The sequence below is a fragment of the Dioscorea cayenensis genome, chromosome 17 (genome assembly GCF_009730915.1).
Source record: "Dioscorea cayenensis subsp. rotundata cultivar TDr96_F1 chromosome 17, TDr96_F1_v2_PseudoChromosome.rev07_lg8_w22 25.fasta, whole genome shotgun sequence".
NCBI lineage: Eukaryota > Viridiplantae > Streptophyta > Magnoliopsida > Dioscoreales > Dioscoreaceae > Dioscorea > Dioscorea cayenensis.
The window spans coordinates 4051266-4073145 of NC_052487.1; the positions used below are offsets into that span (position 1 = coordinate 4051266).

Genomic DNA, 21880 nt, shown 5'->3' on the forward strand with positions numbered 1-21880 from the left:
TAGGCGTACATAACAAACCGGTAATTTGATCTCAATTCTCTATATACACACATGAAATTATAAAAAGATGATACATAACTTACTTATACTTTTTCCAGATTGGTTTGTTAAATGTTGATGGATATTATAACTCGCTACTTTCATTCATCGACAAAGTTCTAGAAGAAGGGTTCATCAACCTAGTCTGCACGCAGATCATCATTTCTTCTCTCAAAATGCAAAGGAATTAATTGAAAAAAACTCAAGTAATAATTATAAAATTTTTGAATACTATTTATAATATGTTCCTTTTCAATCATTATTATTGATTATTTTTAAATTATGATTACAGGGAATATTCCTCGCATTCATCTCCCAAAAATCCCATCTTTAGGCACTCGATTGACCTCAACCTTCCTGCCGCTATGGATGACAACGTTGAACACTCCATCTGCTCTCGATACACATCCATAATACAACCATGCATGGGATGAAGTTATTTCACTTTTTTTCCCCTTTTTCTCGTTCATTTTTTAGTTGAAGATGAGAACTTGAACAACAACATTACTCTTAAATTAATATTTATGTAATGATAAGTTGTAATAAATTCTCTTGAATGATGAAGTGTCTGTATATATATATATATATATATATATTAGATATGTATCTTATTTCAATTTTTATAACAAAAAAGAAAAAAAAACTAAATAAAATCCTTAATACTTAAAATTATTTTTCCTTTCAAAACATTGAAATGAAATCATTTTCATTATTCAATAAATAATATAACATATCTCAAAAATATATTTCTCAACCTTTCACATCTTGCGAATATACTTCTCATATTGAAAATGATTTACAAAAAAATAACATGAACAATTTTTCAAAAATTTATACTATCTTTTGTAATCTTCCTTTTTAGATATGATTAACCCTGGCAGTCATAGCGGGTACATAAATCTAGTATCTTAATTGGTTCTTCTACTTTTCTCTCTCTTCTTTTTTAGTCCCTCTACTCAAAAATGTTTCTGATTAGTCATTCTACTTTTTGAAAATGTGCTGAAACTCAGTTAGAAATGCTTTCCAAACTAGTCCTCTACTTTTAAAAATGGCCCAACTAGAGGGACTAAGTGTGTGTTTTTTTAAAAGTAGAGGGACTAGTTGAGAGCATTTTTAACTAAGTAGCACATTTTCAAAAGTAAAGGACTAATTAAGAGCGTTTCGAGTAGAGGGGACCAAAAGGGGAGAGAGAGAAAAGTACAGGGACCATTTTGGTGATTTTACCAAAAAAACAATGATTTAAGTCAATTTCATTTGGTCTATTATATTTAGGGGATGTTTGGTTACACTGCAACTAGTCGTAAGTAATCAGTAATGTAACTCGGTTTTACATGTAAAAATCTTTGTTTGGTTTCTTTATGAAATCGCTTTTTACATGTAAACAATTTTCAGATTTTAGTGTCTGTCTTTGCATTTCAACTTACAAATGAAAAATTTGTTGTAAGTTGAAATGCTGCAAAACGTTTGGGTTAAAATCACTATTCTTCACTCTCCAAGTTATCCATTAAAGGTAAATGAAAACCTACAGGGTAATCAATTGTTAACATAATTAAAGTTATACTTATTTATGTTTTATTAAATTTATTTTTTTATTTAAAATATACTGAATTTGTATTTAATTTTTAAATTAAATAATTTTTATATATTTTTTAATTTAATAAAATTATTATTAAGTTCATTAATTAATTATTTTTACATTAATGTTAAGAATAGATAGGGAGAATTAAATTAATTATTTAGAGTTAGTGTTTAATTATTTAAGTTTCTTATTATTATTTTGGCTTAGTTATTTAAGTTTTTTTGATTATTATTTTTTTAAATGTAATAAATATTTTTATTAAATCATTTTAATTAATTTAAAAAAATTAAATTAAATTAAATTAATCATTTTAGTTTAAATTATTTTTTTCAAAATGCATTAAATAATTAATAATAATATTATATATTGGGAGTAATCTCACCCTCCACTTAAACTACATGGTACTATATCTTCCAACTTACATCAAACCAAACAAATTAAAAAGTAATGCGAAAGATTTCCAGATTCAGAAACCAAACAACAATGATGTAAATTGAAATGCAGAGATTTTCACTTTACTACTATAATTTTACATATATGTAATTTCACCTACGCATCAGCCCAAACGATCCCTTTAACTGCAACATATCGAAAAAGTTTCATTTTCAATGAATTATGTCAAATTTTTCAAATCTTTTTTTTTTAAATTGAATTTAATATGAAATCTCATCATAACCAAGATCAAGATTTAACCGTTCAAGCTCAACAGTAAAAAAAATCACAACGAATTAACTTTAATAATGACAATTTAAGACATGGATTAACATCATGTGATCTGGACCGTTGATCAAACTAACCCTTTTCTCTATATATACCGCCCTTGATGTTCAGAGATCGAGATCCACCTTCGTTTCGAGGCCCGGGAACTCGTTGCTCTCGAAGTAGTAGCTTGGAGCTCGTCTCTTCTCGCCATGGCGAGGCGAGAGATCGAGATCCCACTCTCCCGATTCGGCGTTCTCGTCGCGCAACTCGAGTCCATCGTTGCCTCCGCTCACCAGCAACCTCCAGATGGTCTACTCTGCTTCGATCTCCTCTCCGAACTCGTTTCCGCCATTGAAGAAGAACCTAAGGTTTCTCTTCCCACTCTCTCCACGGTTTGGAGTTTTTGATTCTGTTTTGTTGTTTGGTGTTCTGGTTTTTTGTTGATTCTCTTAGAAGCACAAGCATTTCTCTGTGAGTATTGGGTGTATCTAGGTCGGAAATTCGTATCAGTGAACTGAATGGTCCACATGATCAACTCTGCATTCAGTTGTGATAATTCATTTGAATAAATTAAAACCCTTCTTATTTTGTACGCACAATCCTTTGAGACCCTTTTTCTATCCAAGAAGAGCTGTGCTATTTTCTTATTCTATCCAAGAAATCTAAGCTATCAGCGTTCTCTCATTTTTTTTTATTGAAATGCATGCTTAAGCCTAGAATCAGAGCTTCCTTTTTCTTGTTTTTTGTAATTTTTTTTTGGCTAGTGAATGCACATTGTGGCCTGTTTCTTGATTCTAATGTTCTCTTTCTCTTGGTTCTGCTTCTTGGCTACATTGATGTTTTGATTCTTGTCTTGATTGTCATGTCTTGATTCTCATAGAAAGCCCAAAGACATGACCTTGGAAATCCTTGATGGGTTTCATTGATGCTCTTGATACTGCTCCTGTTTGTCCAAGGAGGACCTCATTCTCCTTGGTCTTTTGATTTTCATAAAATTTCTGTTGGCTTTGAGACAGCATGGACTCTTTCTTGATTTTCATGTTCTTTGTTGCAGGAATCCATATTGCAGTGGCAAAGGAAGTGTGAGGATGCACTTCACTCGTTGCTTGTATTAGGTGCTCGCCGGCCTGTACGACGGCTGGCCTCAATGGCCATGGGAAAGGTCATTGCGAAGGGCGATGGCATTTCCATATACTCTAGAGCTAGTAGCCTCCAAGGATGGCTCGCTGATGGAAAAAGAAGTGAACCCCACTCTTGTGCTGGTAAATATTGCAATTGTCAATGCAAATTTTTTCTTTTTTTTCCCCAGAAGTCTAGCTTATTTGGTGAGTTCCTTTCACCATGTGATCTGTACTGGATATACTCTTTATGGTTCATCACGAGAATTTTCTTTTGAAGTAATGAAGCCATCTTTTTTGGTGATCATATTTGGATAAATTTTAGTTGTCGTTTCCACTGTTTTTTCATGGAAAGCTTCGCACGGTTAGGTTGATTTTAATTTTTCTGTTCCAGTTGGCTATTATTAGTATGCTACTTTGTAGTGTAGTCTTAAATTTGAATTATGTTACTTTAGTTCATATGTGAATGACTTAGAGGATTTCCTCAATGAGTCTTACCTAATTTTGTTGTTAGATGCTGGTTTGTACTGATTTCAAGTTCACAAAGAAAAGGTTTTTTGTAAACCATTGTGTATGGAAATCAATAACGTTACAGAGTTGAGCATAATGTCTTAGACATTGTTTATAGCCATTTATTAGCATTTGACTATGTTGTCCATTTTCTTTATATTTCTATGAAATGATGATGCTTGCTATGTGCTAATGAAATAAATTCTTTTAAATCAGTTCACTTGTGCAAGTTGTCTTTAGATATACATAAGCATTATTATTGAATTCTCTCAATTGTTTTTGTGAAGCTTACATCAATCATAAAGACATGTAATTGGAATGCCATGTTGTAACACAACAACATGGTGGCTAAGAAGAAAGGTTCCTAATTTAGCTTATTTTTTCAAGATTAGCTCATTATGTTATTACTTATTTTTCCTAAAACTCTTTGTTGTAGGTGTTGCACAGTGTTTGGGAGAACTTTATCGCTTATTTGGGCGAAGGATCACTTCAGGTCTGCTTGAGACAATGCATATTGCTGCGAAATTAATGAGGTTTAATGAGGTAATTTATTGATGACTTGATGCACCATGATCCATTTAATCTTACCTTTAAATTGGTTTTCCATGCATCTTGACATAAAAGCTACATAATGTTTTGGTTTTCTTCTTTATTCTTACTTTAGATTTTTGCATTTCCTTGTTAAGACTATTCAGAGCATTTCTACTGCTTTGATGCAAATTTTGGGCTGATTTTTTATTTTTTATTTTTATTGGCATGGACGCTGTCTTTCTGTGAACATCAAGTATAATGAAGTTCCAGATCTTTGTAACTATTTAGCTATAGATTGTTATATATTTTATAAAGTATAGCTTTAGTTTATGAGTTTTTTCTGATTATGATCTTGAGTTCTGCTTTACTACATTATAACTGCACTTTTTATCTTATTCATGTATTGCTAAACAGGATTTCAAATTATTTGTCTTCTTTGTTTGGTTTTGCATGAGTAATGTTAGTTACTATCTGTCGTTTAATTTAATTTAATCACAATTCATAAGCCAATTTTTGTTAGATTGCCTTATTGAAGGGGACAATTATGCCATAGTTTTGCACTTGCTGCTACCTGTAACAGATCATACTGGTCTCCCTTTATATGACTTCTATAGGATTTTGTCCGAAAAGATGCATTGCAAATGCTAGCTAATGCATTGGATGGTTCTGGTGGTCATGGTGCCTCTACAGCTTACCTAGAAGCTTTTCGCATAATAACGCGAGTTGGTGTAAGTGACAAGTCATTTATAGTTAAACTAGCAGCAGCAGGATGCCTGAAGACATTTGCAAGCATAGGTGGACCTGGATTAGGTATAAGTGAGCTTGAGAGTTCCATTGCCTATTGCCTGAAGGTACTCCTTGCTTTTGTCTTCTATCAAATCAAGAACATTTTCCATTATTGGACTTCAATTCTCATAATTTGTCTAATATTTGAAACCTGTCAGTTTCCAATATATTGGTGTCTGATATTGTTGTTATTGTTGTTGTTGTGTACTGTTAGGCCCTTGAGGATCCAGTTTCTGCTATCAGGGATGCTTTCTCAGAAGCCTTAGGCGCTTTGCTTGCACTTGCAATGAATCCTGAATCTCAGGTATATTCGATTCCAAGGTTACTATATATTTTCATGTTTGATGTGGTTGTCCTTTTTTAAAGTAATTAACATCATTCCAATTTTGAAGGTTAGACATAGAGTAAAAGCTCACACACTTCCTGCCAAAAAATTGGATGATGGTCTAGTAAAACATTTGATACTTCCATTTAACAAAGGTAAAATTCTTGCTTTGCTTGGTTTAAAGTTGACATGATGAGCCTGCAACTACTTCACATAGGTCTTATGGGATTAATATTAGCTTGTGCATTATTGATATTCCTTTTCATTAGTGAATTGATGAGCTTTCTTTCCTTGTGAAACTTTCTCTTCCATATGTTGAGGTCCTGGGATCTATCTCAGCTAGGGCATCTTTTTTTATTCCTTTCAGTTTGTGAATCAATGAGCTATCTCTTATTGGAAAATTTCCCATTTAATATACTGAGCTGATGGGTGGACCTGTAATGATACAACCCATCTAAGCAATTTAATGGAACTGGATGCTTCTGTATGCTATGAAATTTGTCATATTTGAAGTCCCAGGTGTAAGCAGATAATGCAGACGTCATATGAAATTGCATCATTGAATATATGCCATGTTATATGCGTCCTACAAATGTGGAGCTAGTCTCTATTTCTTGCAGAGTTTGAGGTGGTTTACAAGTGCATTTATTTTGCAGCAAGTGGAGTTCGTGCAAAGGAAATGCGCATTGGCCTAGCATTGTCATTTGTTTTCTTCTTACAGGTAGCCATTGGTAATATCTTGGTTGTTTGTTTACCTATGTGAGATGCATTTTACTGGCTGAATTTTATTTATTGCTTAGGGTTCAAGGATTTCTGCTTGGAATTGTACCTACATTTTCTTATTCCTGTGACATCTAGGGAGTGTTTGGTTTACATGATTGGAGTGGGAGTGAGAGGGGCTTGAATCCAAGCTTTTTTTTGGATGGTCATGAGTGGGAGTGAGAGAGGAGTGGATAAGGAGTGAGGGAGGAGTGGAGCAATCCTCCCAAAATACTCCTTGGGGAGAATGACCAATTTGCCCTTTTTATTTAATAATTAAAATAATAATTTAATTAATTAATTAATTAATTTTAACAATAATTATTAATTAAATAATAATAATTTAATTAAATATAATAATTAAGTTGATAATTTAATAATAATTAATAATTAAAATGATATAATAATAACTAATAATTATAGTTAAATATTTATTTATAATAATTAATTATATTTCTTCATTAAGTAATTATTTATTATAGTTAATTAATTAGTAATTAATTATTTAAAAAAAATATAATTAATTATCAATTTGATATAGTTATTTATTATAGTTAATTAATTACTAATGGTATTAACAAAAATTTTGAAATATTTATTTATAACAATTAATTTATTTTTTTCTCAATTTACATAATATTCATTTGAATAAAGGGCATAAATGTCATCTTATCATATTTACCTTCTTTACTTTTCCCATTCCCAATAAATTACACTCTTCAATCCTTATCAACTAAACAGATTCTTCATTCTCACTCCTACTCCACTCCCCCTCATCTCACTCCTATTCCACTTCTCCCCCAATCCACTCTTAACAACCAAACACTCCCCTAATGTTACCGGCATTTATTGCACATTTATTCAACATAAGTTAAATTCTTTTATAATTGTGTAGATTGTATTACTTTCTTTGTTTACAACTCCATTCTTCCATATTCTAATGCGCTCACAGAGATGCATATATGGGCTATTCTTTATTGCATGGTATGAAAAATAACTAATGCCATTTTTTTTAACCTCAGAACAATGATATTGATTTAGAGCATTATTTACCTTTCTTGCAGTCGATTGGAAGTTCTTTACTAGTTGCTTCTATGATGGAAAATTTCACAATGCAGGTAGTTCGTCTCAAATATGGTGCTTCAGATAGTGACCTTCAGAATTTCGCATTCCAGGCCATTGACATGCTTCAAGGGAATGCATATGAAGATTCACATGCCTTGGTATCTTTTTTGGTTGATATGGTTATCTTAATCTAATGTTTCCAATAAGTAGTGAAATTTGCTGCAAGGGTATGATCATGAAATTGTATTTCCCGAAGAAGTGTTTGCTTATAATAAAGGAATTTCCATCTCTAAAATTCTTTACTAGTTAAATGTTTGTATCTTTGTAAATGTTTCAAGCTAAGGTTAGTTATAACTTCCACTACTTCATTAAATTAGTTATTCATGTTGTTTATATTACTTCATTAAATTAATTGTTCATGTTGTTTATATTATGAAAGAAAAAAGCCTTAACTAGTTTAATGGTTTGATTGATGATTGAAATAGCATAGATCAAAGTAACAAAACACAGTTTCTAGTGGTGTAATTGATCAATGCCTATGAATCTGATTATCTATTTACACTACATCCTAATAATCCAATTGAAGAATGAATTGTTGATTGTTATATCAAATTATCTTTGCAATTTATTTGTCTTTATACTAGTTATATTTTTCATTTATTTTCAGGCATGTGTTCTCTACATTCTTCGTGTTGGTGTTGCTGATCAGATGACAGAGCCAACACAGAGGATTTTTTTAGTTCTTCTTGGAAAAAAGGTTTTTTTTTTTGAATGCTTATTTCCAGTTTGATATGATAAACCCAGGTTGATTACTTTTTTTCCCCTTCTGATGACACTTTTGTATTGTCCATTGCTTTGCAGCTTGGGTCTGCTGATTATAGCCCATCAGTTGGAGTTGTTATTTTGCGCATCTTGTCATATCTTTTGACAACTTTGGGTGAAGTATGAAATAAACTACCATGTCGTACATATTTGATTTGTTCTGTCTCCTCCACATTGATATGCTTTGTTACAGACATCTTATGAGTCCAAATTTATATTAAAGTTTTGTTAGTGATTTCTTGTTTTATATCATATGTTAAGATTGGTAGGATAGAAAAATAGGATGGTATAAGGAATATACATAAACAAGAATTAGGTGGATTAGAAATGATATGGTTGTAAGGAATGCAAAAATTTTAATGGGATTTGTTAGGAAATCAACAAGGGAAAATACTCTTCTACTTATTTGTATGATTTACACCATTTTGTTGGAACTAGTGTCTCATTTTTTCTTATAGTTTGACAAGAGACACCTGACTATATTAAAATTCAAAATATATGTTGCATAGTTTATTATGGATTATGAAGCATCTTTCTTCAGAACCCTTTTAGCCTATAAAATTTGATCATATTTTATAATAATGATAAACTTCTATTTATGTGATATGTGAGCTTTTCATGCTCAATATCTTTTACTGGTGACATCTAGTTTTTAACTTCAAGCCGTCTATGTACACTTGCGCAGATGCATTTTTCAGGTTGGTGGGTCTAATTGTATTTGTTACATGACAATGTCACTTGCATGATTAATGTTATGAATACTGTTAATGTCATTCCTATCGGTTTCACTAGTAAAGAATAAAAATTTCCATATGTTAGAATAAGCAAATTGATAAATGTTTCTGAAATATGACATTGTATTTGGTCTTTGTTAAGTGGTCTACACTGATGTAATTGTGAACATTATTTAGCATATAGTTTATGTTAATTTGCAGATATTTGTGTTTGTTGTTGGAGAAAAGTGACATCTACAATGAGATTATATTTGACCTTCCTATATGAAGACCAACAACGTTATTTGTTGCCTTAAATAGTTATACATGAATCTATGCTGTTTACTAGTTGAAAATTTGCAGGTTCCACTTGAATTCAAGGAAGTGCTTGATGATACAATTGTTGCAGCATTATCTCATTCCTCGTTGCATGTAAAGATTTTCTGCACTGTTTTGCTTAGGCTTTGTAGTTTGTTCTAATGCTTCTTCATTCATTTCCTTCAATTCCTTTTATGAAATTTTGCTTCTTTGACAGTTTGACAAAAATTAAGTTTTTGGTTGGAGTTTACTTTTAAATTTTCCAAACATTTGATGCTTTTATGTTTTTCAACCTGTCAAACTATTCTCACTAAAATTTTTAATAATTCAATGAGTACATTATTGGGTTTGTTATGAATGTGGCATGTATTTCAAATAAATTGGCTTTATGATTTGGTTCATTGCTATTTGGAGCATTAGAAGAATTATACTTGGTAGATGTCATGGCCACTGGCAACCTGATTTTTTGGACTATAATCACCATAGTTAAGTCTCATAGGTGTAATTGAATTATTTAAGTTCTTCCCCACTTCTTTTCTTGTCTTTGTTAGTCTCCTTTATCACTTGAAATTCATTCCATTTGAGTACTTTATACATGATTAAATACAGAAGTGAAGTATTTTATTTCATTTTTTTTTCTTTCATTGCTCTAATTGCCACTTTGTCACTTGATTTCCACGCATAAGGCCATCATTTACCCCTTCTTATATTAATTCCCTCCTAACACTCTTATCTACTTCATAATGACCCTTTGTCAATATGTTGCATTCATCTGAGGTGATCATCATGGTGGATAGGTGCAATAAATGCATTGGGGTGAATGGGAGTCAGAGAAAATTAAGGTTCATGAGAAAAGGGGAACTGAGAAAAGGAGAATTAGGGATGAGTGGATGCCAGGATAATTGACTGGATTTGATGGCTTTTCCTAAGCTAAGTTTTCATTAGGAAGAGTTCTTGCTGTTACATAGTCATAATCAGTTGATAATTATGGATCTTTATGTTTTCCTCGAATCCATTGCATCAATTGATAGGATTGGTTTTCTTCCCTCAAGCAGATCGATTAGTGTGGAGTTTACTTCCTTCAATTTAATTATTGGTGCTTGTACTTCAATTTTTATTTTATTTTATTTATCATTTATTTGTTTTTGTTATTTTTTAAGCCACTATTCTGTCCTTCCTAAAAACAAACTTGCAGATTTTCTTGTGCACATACCTTCGATAGAAAACTTGTGCCATCCAACTTAGCAGCATGTTAATAGTAGCCTACTGATTTCTCGCAGATTTGCTTCGCTTGCCACATTTATAATATATATTTTGATAAAATTGAAAGGAAAAACTTAATTGACTTTGTAATAGAAGCACATTTTTTTTCCTTGGTGTATATTGAAGTTTTAGGCAAATTGTTAAGGTGGATTGCTGCTACTTTTCTTTTTTACCTTAGTTTATTATTTCCTTCTGCTTTTGCATTTAAGTTTGTGGAAACTTCTCATTATCGGTTTATTTGATATTGTTCTTTTCGTAACTTTCTGTAGGTACGCATTGAAGCTGCTCTTACATTACGTGCATTGGCTGAAGTTGATCCTACTTGTGTTGGTGGTTTGATTTCATATGGTGTGACAACATTACATGCGTTAAGAGAAACCTTGTCACCTGAAAAGGTAGAAGAATTGGAGCTTTATATATCATGTCATCATTTCTCCACTTTGGTTTGAAAAGCTTTTGCTTGGTTTTGTGAAAATGTTTATTATCCAGGGAAGCCATTTGCATCCTGACCTTGACTCATTACATGGGCAAGCAACAATTTTAGCTGCACTTGTTTCCATCTCTCCAAGGCTTCTTCTTGGTTATCCTGCAAGGTCACTTTCCTTCTTTATATATGTTTTGCCTATTAAGACTTATTTTGAACTGTGATGCCTATTTTTGCAGTTTTCTTTTGTTATTCCAAATATTAATGCAGTATTGATCTTACGGAAGATTCTTTTCACATCATAATCACTGTATTGATCCTTACTGAAAATTCTTTTCACATCATAATCACTTCTTTCTGATTTAAAATGCCAAGTAACATGCAAAGTGTATTGGGAGAACACAGTAAACTTTTGGAAATTGATTAACTGATAAATGAGCAAATTGATACGCGTTAGGAAATTTTTTTACAATTGTATGCATCATAGTTGATCAATTTTTAAATAACATTTTTATCCAAAAGGTAGAAATTCAATTAGAGCATTATTTTTTTTATTATTATTTTTTAATTGTTGGTTACTTTTGTTGCCCTGTTAAAATACTTGACTTTTATTTGTTTCAGTAAGAATTAATGTTGCCTCAGATATGTTAATATTTTGATTTTAGATTCAGCTGCATGCATGCATGTTGTTGTTGTTGTTGTTGTTGTTATTGTTATTGTTTAAGCATCATTGATTCAATACTTGCATCATTTGTTTGATGGTGCATTGGGCCTATCAATCTGGATTATTCTTCCTGGCCGTAATTTCTAATATGTTCTCCTCTTATACTATCTTAATACTTAATTTGACGTACAGTTTTGCTGTGTGTGCATGCCTTAATGGTTAAAATACGGCTTATGCCCCATGGTTGCATTTCTTTGAGTTTCTTGTGGTCACTGCCTTGAAACTGGCAGAAAAGTAACAATGCCTTTAATACTTTTGCCACTTCTTGTGGGCCATTTTTTTTTTCTCATTACCATGGTCTCTTGCTGCCACACTGATTAAATATAGATCATATGTTGATGCTCATTAAGATATATTTTTGAGTTTGTAGGTTCTCTATTAGTTGTTACTTGCAATTTACTTTTAGGTATTACATGTTTCTGGATCACAGAACTGTTTAGTTTGATTGGGTTGAAGTCAGTGGACTGGTTAGAAGTTCATCTTGTTCGTTATTGTCATAAAAACAAATTTGATGTTCTTGTATTATGTTCCTTGGAGTTTGCAACTTGTCAGTAATAACTCGTTTCTAAATGTGACAAATGTTCTTATGTTTTCTAAATTCTATCCACTCCTTGCCAGAGTTTTACCTTCCTTTCATCTGAAAGGATAATCAAATTTATAATGAGGTCTGCCTGAAATCTTTAGTCTGATGTTTTTGTTGTACGATTGTCCTCCGTGTGTTTGTGTGTGAGCGAGCACCATTCAATAATTGAATAAATATTATTATCTACAGGTTCTGTGTGTGTGTGTGGGTGTGTGTGTCAGGCAATAAATGTGTATATATTATCATCTACAGGTTGCCCAAATTAGTGTTTGAAGTTTCTAAGAAAATGCTGATTGAATATAGTCGCAATTCTGTTGTGGCTACTGTAGAAAGAGAAGCTGGATGGTTACTATTAGCTTCGCTTTTAGCATCATTGCCGAAAGAGGTAATTGTATATATTTTCCCACTTTCAGTATTGCCTTTGAGCTATCCTTTTCTCAGTGTCTAGAATATAATGTGCAGGAGCTTGAGGATCAGGTTTTCGATGTCCTTTTACTTTGGGCTGGTCCCTTGTTGGGTTCTGAATTCCATATTAGGCAAACACAAGATTTGACCTCTGAAATACGGTGTGGATTGTTTTCATGTTCTTCATTTTGTTTATTAATTAGTTTTGGTATTGGCTGCCTGGCTGCTTAGCTGCTACTCCTCTTTTGTACATGTTCATGCTGTTCGTAAATTATGATTCTCACTTAGCTAATATTAAGTGATGGTTTCTTTTTGTTTCACATGTACAAAATGATTACTCTCACTTAGATAGTACTTAGTGTTGTTTCCTGTTAGTTTACATAATTTGTACTAGCTATTTTGTTTTGTATTGTTGCTTAAGTCTTGATTTGGTGAATGGCTTGTATCACCCTCGTTCATGTGATATATCATTGGTGAGCTTTTAAAGCCTATGTCTGGTATAGAGACATGATTAATACATGCAAATATATTATCATCAATGCTTATAATGTTTAATGTCCCCATTCTTCTGAAATCTCGTTTTATGACTATTAGTAATGAGTTTGCATGTGTTTCTTTCTGACTGAAGTCCCTTGTTTATGAGGGTGCCAGCATTGAGGCCTAGGTATGAGCCATGAATTGCTTAGTTTTGGCTGATGAGAAGTATCTAATTAGCTTCTTGGCCTTTGCCAGCAAAATAGTCTGCTTGGTGGCTAATTAGTGTCAATCAACTTAGCCTAGCACAGTTCTATCTGATCAAGTCTGATCAAAACCCAACCTAACTTAGTAAAATCAATTATTAGTCATGAGATCAACCCCAATCCATTATGTACTAATAATGATATTAAACTAACCAAATGCAACTTTAGCAAGATTCAGATCCAAACCTGTTCATTGAACTCATTTGTTCATGCCTTTATAAATGATGGACTGTTTTTCAATCTCTTTTACAGCTAATTGACTTAGGAACTTTTATTGGTAATTTTCTTCAATGTTATTTTAATATCAATTTTCACAGACATAGAATTGATAGTAGTATTCAATGTTGCTACTTGCAAATCTCTATTTTAATTTGGCCAATGTAAGCCTTTTACATGTATCATTGGTATTCTACATGTGAAATTCTCTCTTTCATATGTGGAGGCCTATGTTTTTTATGACATCTATCATGGCATGATCGTTTTTTTTAGCTTCTTTTGTAGGCTTCATCACTCTTGCTGAATCCTTTGATTCAGCTTAACATTCTGAGATTTGCTATTTATATTAGTATGCACTGTTACAAAATTATGTTTGTGATATTTGTATTGTCATTTTAGTCAAACTATGTGCATGTAAAAAGAGTAAGTTTTCTGGTGTCCAGCTTTTGTGAGGCTCTAACATTGTGATATTCTTTCTTGTGCGTCTCATATTAGTATGTTGTTCACCCCTCTCAATTACTATCTCCTTAGAGTTCACCAACCTCTCTGTTACTATCTCCTTAGTGTTCTGTCGGCAGCCATGGAGGCACTTACCGCATTTATAAGAAGCTTTGTTCATACAACGGCAGTTGCAACAAATGGTGGAATCCTGCTTCAACCTGTGCTTGCATACCTTAGTGGGTATGTTAGCTTCTTAATTACCGCCAACTATTATTATTATTATTATTATTTTGGGTCAACTTTTGCACCACCCTTGTTGACTTTTACCTAAAAGATCTTAAATGATATATATTTCAGTGCTTTGTCATATATTTCCATCTTGTCCTCCAAGCAAATGCAAAGCATGATCAGACCTTCATTAGATCTTTTCACCACGAGAACGATATTGGCCTATGAGTCTCTTTCCAATCCCATGGCATACAAAAGTGAACATCCTCAACTTCTTCGGATATGCACTTCTCCATTTGCGTAAGTCATTTTGTTTGCTGTCCACATAGCATAGAATGTGTCAATTCCTTATGATGCCATATAGTTTTGTCTCAAAGCTTATCATTATCTTGGTGATGTTCATTCTTTTTAATGCAAATAAGAAGTGATGCTTCTCAATATGGGGAAAGCTCATGCCTGAGATTTTTGTTGGACAAGAGGGATGCTTGCTTAGGTCCTTGGATACCTGGAAGGTAACATTTGCCATGATCTAAAAATATGTTTATTGTATTCAACCCTTTGTGCATCTCTGTCGCTTTCCTAATTTACTAATTTATCTTAGAAAAGAACTTCTATATTAGTCATGTGGATACCTTGTGTTTGCTTATGTTGTTATCAACATAATAATACTTTTCTGACTATGGATTCTCAGGGATTGGTTTGAGGATGAACTTCGTGCATTTGATGGTTGCAAAGATGGAATTGTGCCTTGTGTCTGGGATTATCAGCTTTCAAGTTTTCCTCAGGTAATAAATGAATTTCATTTCTCCTCTATGCCGTCCTATGAATTCTCTATCTCTGGACTAATTGTAAATACACACTTCTATGTTATCATTTTCCCAAGATCTATTTTGATGGTGATTGACTTTCTCCCCTTTTAGGAAATGGATGTTTGCATCTATTTATTTGAAGTTAACAGATTGGAAGCTCCTTGTAACTCTAAAATTATATTGTGTATCACAATCCATGATATCTTGATGCATGCTTTTTTTCCCTCTCTATTTTTTTTGTTTCTGTTAATGTGCACATAATTATAATTGACTCATAAAAAGATTCTGGCTTGTTTTGATTATTGTATTTTTACCCTGAGGGCTTAGGGATAAAAATAGATCTATGAGTTGTCATTAGTCAGTATCATCAGCTGCATGCTTACTGGAATATTCCTCGGAATATTTAGCTAATTGTTAAGAATCTTTCCTTGGATTCAGTGTTGAATTGGAAAAGGCTTAATTGTCACATATAAGTTTCATGTGAAGAAAGATGGGTTCATGAACTGCCCCACAGTTTCTTTTGAAGTAGGTTTGAAGCATGACACCCTTCTGATTACAGTGAGTGTGATTATAGCATTCTGACTATTTCAGTTCTATGTATGACAGTTCTATTTTGGTATTAGTTGTGATTCTTAGTCAGGGATATGATCATGTGCCATTCAAATTTTATCCTGGTGTAGGTTTAACTCGTTTGATGTAATATTTAGTGGTTCATCGCACTCCATGCTAATGCTTGATTTAGCTATGCCTCCCTTTTCTGCATTTTGACCAAAATCAATTGTCATTAGGATCAAACTCTTACTTTCCTCTCACTATTGTTTAGCATGATGGTGAGAAACAGCTAAATAAAATAGTTTATTTTCATCTGCAAACCTTCTTTGTGGCATTTTCCTTCTAAATTTCATGCCTATAATTAATTAAATTTTTTTGTGGTGAGAATGCATTGTCTTTTTAATATTTTCATGTCCTTCCTCTACCTGGCATTTTTTTTTATTGTTCTGTGGATTTGTGTGTGATTTCATGTTTTTACCTCACATTTCTTGCTTTTCTCATGAAGCTGGAGTCTGTAAGCAAAATGTTGGTTAATCAGATTCTATTGTTCTTCGGCACTATTTTTGCAAGTCAGGTGCATTTTCATTTTCATTGTTGGGTATCTCATTGTGGGTGTATGTCTAATTTGCTTGGTTGATTTTATTTTTTATTTTTATTATTGGTGCATCCCTTTACAGGACTCAGGTGGGAAGTTGGTGTTGCTTAACATGATTGATCAATGCCTTAAGACTGGGAAGAAGCAACCTTGGCGTAGAGCCAGTATCACAAATGCATGTGTGGGGCTACTTAGTGGTCTGAAGGTAGTCCCTTTAGTGTTACTTCTAACTGCAACAAGTTCTATTATGGTTTATTTCACATGTCATCTCTCTTTCTTTCTTCTCTTCAGGCTGCACTGGCATTACGTTCTCAAGGATGGGAAATTGAGATCCTAACTTCGATTCAGTCCATATTTCAGGTCACTTTTGTCCATCACTCTTAACTCTTGCTTCAGATTGTTTGCTTTTCTGATCATTATGCTATTGATTTTTGATGATAAATAGGGTATTCTTCTGGAAGGTGAAATATCTTCAGAACAGAGAAGAGCATCAGCGGAAGGTTTAGGTTTATTAACTCGTCTTGGGAATGACGTCTTCACTGCAAAAATGGTATGTTTCATCTTATAGTTTCTTGAATAATAACTTTGCATTGGCATCTGCTTCTGGCATCTATTTTAGACATTCTTAAGTGTTTTGAACTGAAACAATTGTATTTGTCATCTGTTATGGCGATGACTTACCTCTAGTTTCAGCTTAATATTTATATTCTTTTGATCTTCTTAAACTTCTACTTCAGATTTTTGAGCAAGATGCTGATCATACCCAGACCATCCTGCATTTCTCTTTCTTGTTTCATTATTATTCTACTATTGGCATTCTCTTGACATGCACAACTTAACTACCTAAGATGGTCAAGCTGTGTTTGGTTTCCAATTCACTAAATTTTGTAAAGGTTAAATGATCATTGTTCTGTGTGGCGATTCAATTTCATCCATGTTCATTTAATGCTTTCCATCCATCTCTGCTGTATTTGTAGAGCAAGGGAATAAAGCTATGTCTTATGCACCCTGTTATATAATTTCCTTGCTTCTGCTAATTTTTAAGCTTTGCATTTATAGATTTATTTCAATTTAAAATAATGCTGCTTTTATTTTTATTTTTATTTTTTAAATGGCTGCTAAGGGTCTATCACCTTTGTCCCTGGTTTCCTGCTAAAACATATTCCTTGAAATTTTTGTGATACCTGTTATTGGGTTTGCATTTCATTTGAATATTAGCAGTTTAGGCTTCTTATGCTCATCTTAATTTTACTTTTAATGGTTGCCTGAGTATTTTATTTTTTTCGTTATTGCTAAAATTCATGAAACTTACTGTTGCTGCTTTAGCATGCTCGATCTAATTTATAATCAAAAGATGTTGGGAACTTTTGTGCTGACAGAATATTAGCATTATGATTGTGTCTCTGGCTTGAAATACTCTATCAATGAGAAATCTGCTATGCTAGTCCGAATTTTTGTATGATTGCTATGCTAGTCCAAATTTTAGTTTTGTATGGTTGGTTGAGTATTTTACTTCTTTTTCTCTTCCCTGATATTTAGTGTAACTTTCTGTTTTTGCTCCAGTATATTATAATCAAGTGATGTTGGGAAATTTTCACTCACTGAATATAAGCATTATAATTGCGTTTTGGGGTGGAAATACTTTCAATCAATTAGAAATATGTATAGTTTCTTACAAGTGGAGTCTTCAATTTTTCTATGTCTCAAATGTCCCTATCTTATTGTTTGATACTGTTTGTTAGGCAAGATCTTTGCTTGGAGAGTTAATTGTAGCAACAGATCCAAACTTTATTGGGTCAATTGCACTGTCATTGGGTTGCATACACCGAAGGTGAGTCTATACATCTTTTTTTCATTTTTATCTATTATTTTTGTTATGTGGTTAAATCAGACTCCTTAACATTAACAAGATTTTGAACATTGTGGGTTAAATTTGGTTTACATCTTTACGGCTTCATATCTAACCAGGTTGTTACAACCTTATGGTCATTTGCATCATTTTTTGACTTCAGTTAGCTCAATGAAATATTTTGGTTTTTAGGATGTTTAACATTCTTTGTGAATTTATTTTCTAAAGATGCTCAATTGTTGTCTATTGTCCTTAAGATAAACTCCCTTTTCCTTTTTGAGATCTTTAATTGTTATAGCGTTAAGCTTGCAGTGCAGGAGGGATGGCATTATCTACTTTAGTGCCTACAACAGTGACTTCTATCTCAAATCTAGCTAAGAGTTCAAATCCTGGCCTACAATTATGGCCTTTGCATGCTCTTCTATTAACTATTGAAGCTGCTGGTTTATCATATGTGCCCCAGGTGCAGGTGAGCTGCTTATTATTTTTTATATGTATATTTACTCCAACTTTAAGAGTGGCATGCTGCTTGCATAGCCTCAAATTAAGATCTTTATCAAAGTTGTTGCCGTGTTAAATGGTTTATGTTACCTGGTTGCTTATCTGAAAATTCTTAGCTTATCTCAAGAAACTCTTCATCGCATACCTTGTTTGATGTTCATATTTATCAGAATAAGCTTTTCACAAGAGCTTTAATGTGTAGAACTAAACATGCTTTTATATGCATAGAGAAGCATTAATGTTGGGTATTATCTGCTGTGCTATTCAATGGCTTGTGGAATTTGTGTTTGATTTTGATGGCCGGATTCTATGGAGGATTCCCAGTGTGTTTAGATTGTTCTCAGCTAAAAACAAGAAATAAATATTCGGGTCTGCCTCAAACTTTATCATGCCGGGATATGAAAATATTTGTGTTTTACTTGGTCTTTAATTTAAATGTTCTTGTGCAGATGTTTGTTTTTCATTTCCAGGGTATTATTGCACTGCAGTTTAGTTAGAACCTTAAATAAGTAGTGCCTTGTGTTTTTTTGGGGATGCACTTTACATTTTGGTATCATACCCTCATAAGAAACAGATTTTAATTGGATAACAATTTATTTCTGTTTAACATTATACTTAGCTATGCAGTGTTCTGTTTTCTTTTGTAAGAACTTCCTGCTGATGTAACAAACATGTGAGCTTGAGTTCTGTGTTCGCATAGAAAGATTTCAGATTAAGCTGTCAAGATAAGTAGTGTTTAGCTAATACTTGTTTGTTTATATTTTTATGGTTAGCAGAAGCTTCTTTGTTTTCTTTTAGTATCGGTAAGTATTGTGTGGTTAACAGGTTTTGCTTTCCGTAGATTTCATTATTATGGATTTTGTGGTTGGATCTTTCACTACTGCTTATAATTATCACCTTGTTGGTGTTCTGTGTATACAATTGTTACTGGTGGAGTCTGTCAGTGTGAGTTTGATTATATAAATGGTTGCATTTCCATGTTATGGAAGAGGTTTCACTTGCATGTGTTATGGCATATATCATTTTTTATGAGAGTTTGTTCTTCCAGCTGTTTTAATGATAATTGTTATACACAAGCGTAAAATGTGAATCATATAACTGACTGATGGACTTTTAGGTCCTAATTGCTTTATCCGCCATCACATGAGTTAGGAGAATAAAAAGAAACATTGTTTACCATGGACCTTTTAGACTAATGGCAACTACTGTTCATTGATAATTTATATTCTTTTCTATATCATGTTGAATCAAGGTATGATATATATAAGTTCTTCAAGTTTAAACTGGAACAAATTGCAGAATTTGATCTTAACATTTCCATATCTGAAATTACTTCATGTACTTAATGATATTTTTCTTTCACCATATTTAGGCTACTCTCTTCCTTGCTATAGAAATTCTTTTGTCAGAAGAGAATGGTTTGGTTGATCTTCGCGAGGAGATTGGGCACCTCATAAATGCCATAGTTGCTGTCCTTGGTCCTGAGTTGGCCCCTGGGAGCACGTTCTTTTCTCGTTGCAAGGTTTGTGTAATGTGCTATCATTTTGAGTTATTAAAAGACTGTCTCTTAAGATTCCCTGGTTTACTTATTTTATAATTGCAACAGTTTATACTGAACTGAAAGGCTCTAGATGATTGTGTGTGTGCTTTCCCATTCAAGATTTGCATTTCATGATATCTTAGTTGTACCAACTGACATTTCTTCTTGTCCAGTCTGTTATTGCAGAGATAAGCTCTTGCCATGAAACATCAACTCTTCTTGAGTATGCCAACTTTCAACTTAGTTTTTGTTTTATAAATTTCTTTTGGAATAAGAAATAAATGCTTGAGGCTTTTAAGTTTGAACATGGTGGGATGAGATCTCAACCTGTTTCAAATGGCATTTGATGTTGCAGATCTGTCCGGTTCACACAACAGCTTGTTCTTTTTGCTCCCCAAGCTGTTTCTGTGCATTCTCATGTTCAAAGTCTTCTTCCAACTCTCTTTTCAAAGCAGGTTGCATTTTGAATAATTTGACTCTTTTTTTTTTTAATCTTTTTATTTGTAATAAATTTACCTCCTTTTCTAACAGCCAAGCCTTCGGCATCTTGCTGCGTCAACTTTGAGGCACTTAATTGAGAAAGATCCGGTAAACTTATTTTCAGAGTAGAATCTTATGGTGCTATCTTAGCTGTTCTACCAAAGTATTCTATAATTTTCCTTATAAAATTGAAAACATGACATTAACCTTGACATCATCAAGTGCTATTTTGTTCTGTAAAACAACCTTGATATTTTGCTTTTGTAGGGTTGCTTTTCTCAATTAATTGAGGTGTTAACTTTTGTCCAAACACTACCCTAGGCTTGATTGGTTTAAGTTCGGTTTAACCATTTTGAACCATAGCAAATTTAGCGAAATTGGGGTTAGATGTTGTGCAATGAAACAAGTCCACAATTTGACATATTACTTAGGCTGAATGTTCAAGAAGCAACCACCATTATGTTTGGAACAATCATTGGATTTTTAACTAACAGATGAACATATCAATCTTTACTTGTCAGTTCTTAGCAGTTGTATGTTATCATCAATGTTTTTGTAGACCTCTGAAGATAAGGTGTGTAAATACATTCCCATGTAGCTGTGGCAAACTCGGAAGTATTCACTCTATGTTGGGTTGTTTGTATATCACATAAGTCTTAATGCCTGCATAATTACTAGAGTTTTATTGCTGAAAGACATGCTAAAATATTTTGTAAGTCCTTGGTTTTTAATTCTTTTTCTATATAACTATATATATATTATTTTTTTTTTCATTTTTGCATGCAGATAGTTTTTCAAGAAGCACTTTAAAGTAAGTTGCTTAGGCACACAAGCTATGTGGCTTATAGGCTTTGTATTTAGCGATCACATATGGGGAACATTTATACACCGATAACATTATGAAGATTTCATGTTTTCAAATGTGCACCTTGGTCATATTAGATCGGAATAATTTATGTTGAATGAAAATCTAAGCCTAAGGATTTTGTTAAGCGAGTGAAGAAACTAGCTTTTTGTATGTGAACCTTGTGTTGTGACATTTGTTTCTTTCAAAGACCTGTTGATAACAGGATCTTAGTGCATTGTGTTTCCCTTTTATCCATATTCCACATTTAGGTTTATCTAGACAAATACAGCATTTCTTTGTCTAAGTTGACATGCAAAACAAGTATGTGAAATTGTTAAGAATATATTTATTATATTGAAATAATGTAGTTCCCAAGATCTCTCTTATTAATGAATTTAACTTATGCTTTTTTTTTC

At 32.8% G+C, this 21880-nt stretch overlaps 1 protein-coding gene across 4 annotated transcripts in view; it reads left to right on the forward strand.

Moving 5' to 3' along the window:
* The first annotated feature begins 2470 nt into the window (after positions 1–2470).
* The window catches only part of LOC120280064 (protein SWEETIE), a 52355-nt gene continuing 32945 nt past the window's right edge, over positions 2471–21880 (forward strand). The window contains exons 1-29 of one of the 4 annotated variants that reach the window (XM_039286785.1): positions 2471–2688; positions 3375–3582; positions 4385–4491; positions 5094–5330; positions 5480–5569; positions 5658–5745; positions 6247–6311; positions 7468–7572; positions 8082–8171; positions 8276–8356; positions 9313–9381; positions 10800–10925; positions 11020–11123; positions 12514–12646; positions 12724–12827; positions 14187–14303; positions 14421–14591; positions 14714–14803; positions 14983–15076; positions 16158–16226; positions 16330–16452; positions 16539–16607; positions 16693–16797; positions 17990–18078; positions 18409–18565; positions 19970–20119; positions 20311–20360; positions 20493–20592; positions 20669–20725. In XM_039286785.1, coding sequence (XP_039142719.1) covers positions 2530–2688; positions 3375–3582; positions 4385–4491; positions 5094–5330; positions 5480–5569; positions 5658–5745; positions 6247–6311; positions 7468–7572; positions 8082–8171; positions 8276–8356; positions 9313–9381; positions 10800–10925; positions 11020–11123; positions 12514–12646; positions 12724–12827; positions 14187–14303; positions 14421–14591; positions 14714–14803; positions 14983–15076; positions 16158–16226; positions 16330–16452; positions 16539–16607; positions 16693–16797; positions 17990–18078; positions 18409–18565; positions 19970–20119; positions 20311–20360; positions 20493–20592; positions 20669–20725 — 3207 coding nt within the window. In that variant the 5' untranslated portion in view covers positions 2471–2529. Of the gene's footprint in view, positions 2689–3374; positions 3583–4235; positions 4309–4384; positions 4492–5093; positions 5331–5479; positions 5570–5657; positions 5746–6246; positions 6312–7467; positions 7573–8081; positions 8172–8275; positions 8357–9312; positions 9382–10799; positions 10926–11019; positions 11124–12513; positions 12647–12723; positions 12828–14186; positions 14304–14420; positions 14592–14713; positions 14804–14982; positions 15077–16157; positions 16227–16329; positions 16453–16538; positions 16608–16692; positions 16798–17989; positions 18079–18408; positions 18566–19969; positions 20120–20310; positions 20361–20492; positions 20593–20668; positions 20726–21880 lie in introns of those variants that run through there. The other 3 variants (XM_039286786.1, XM_039286787.1, XM_039286788.1) reach the window with 3 other exon arrangements.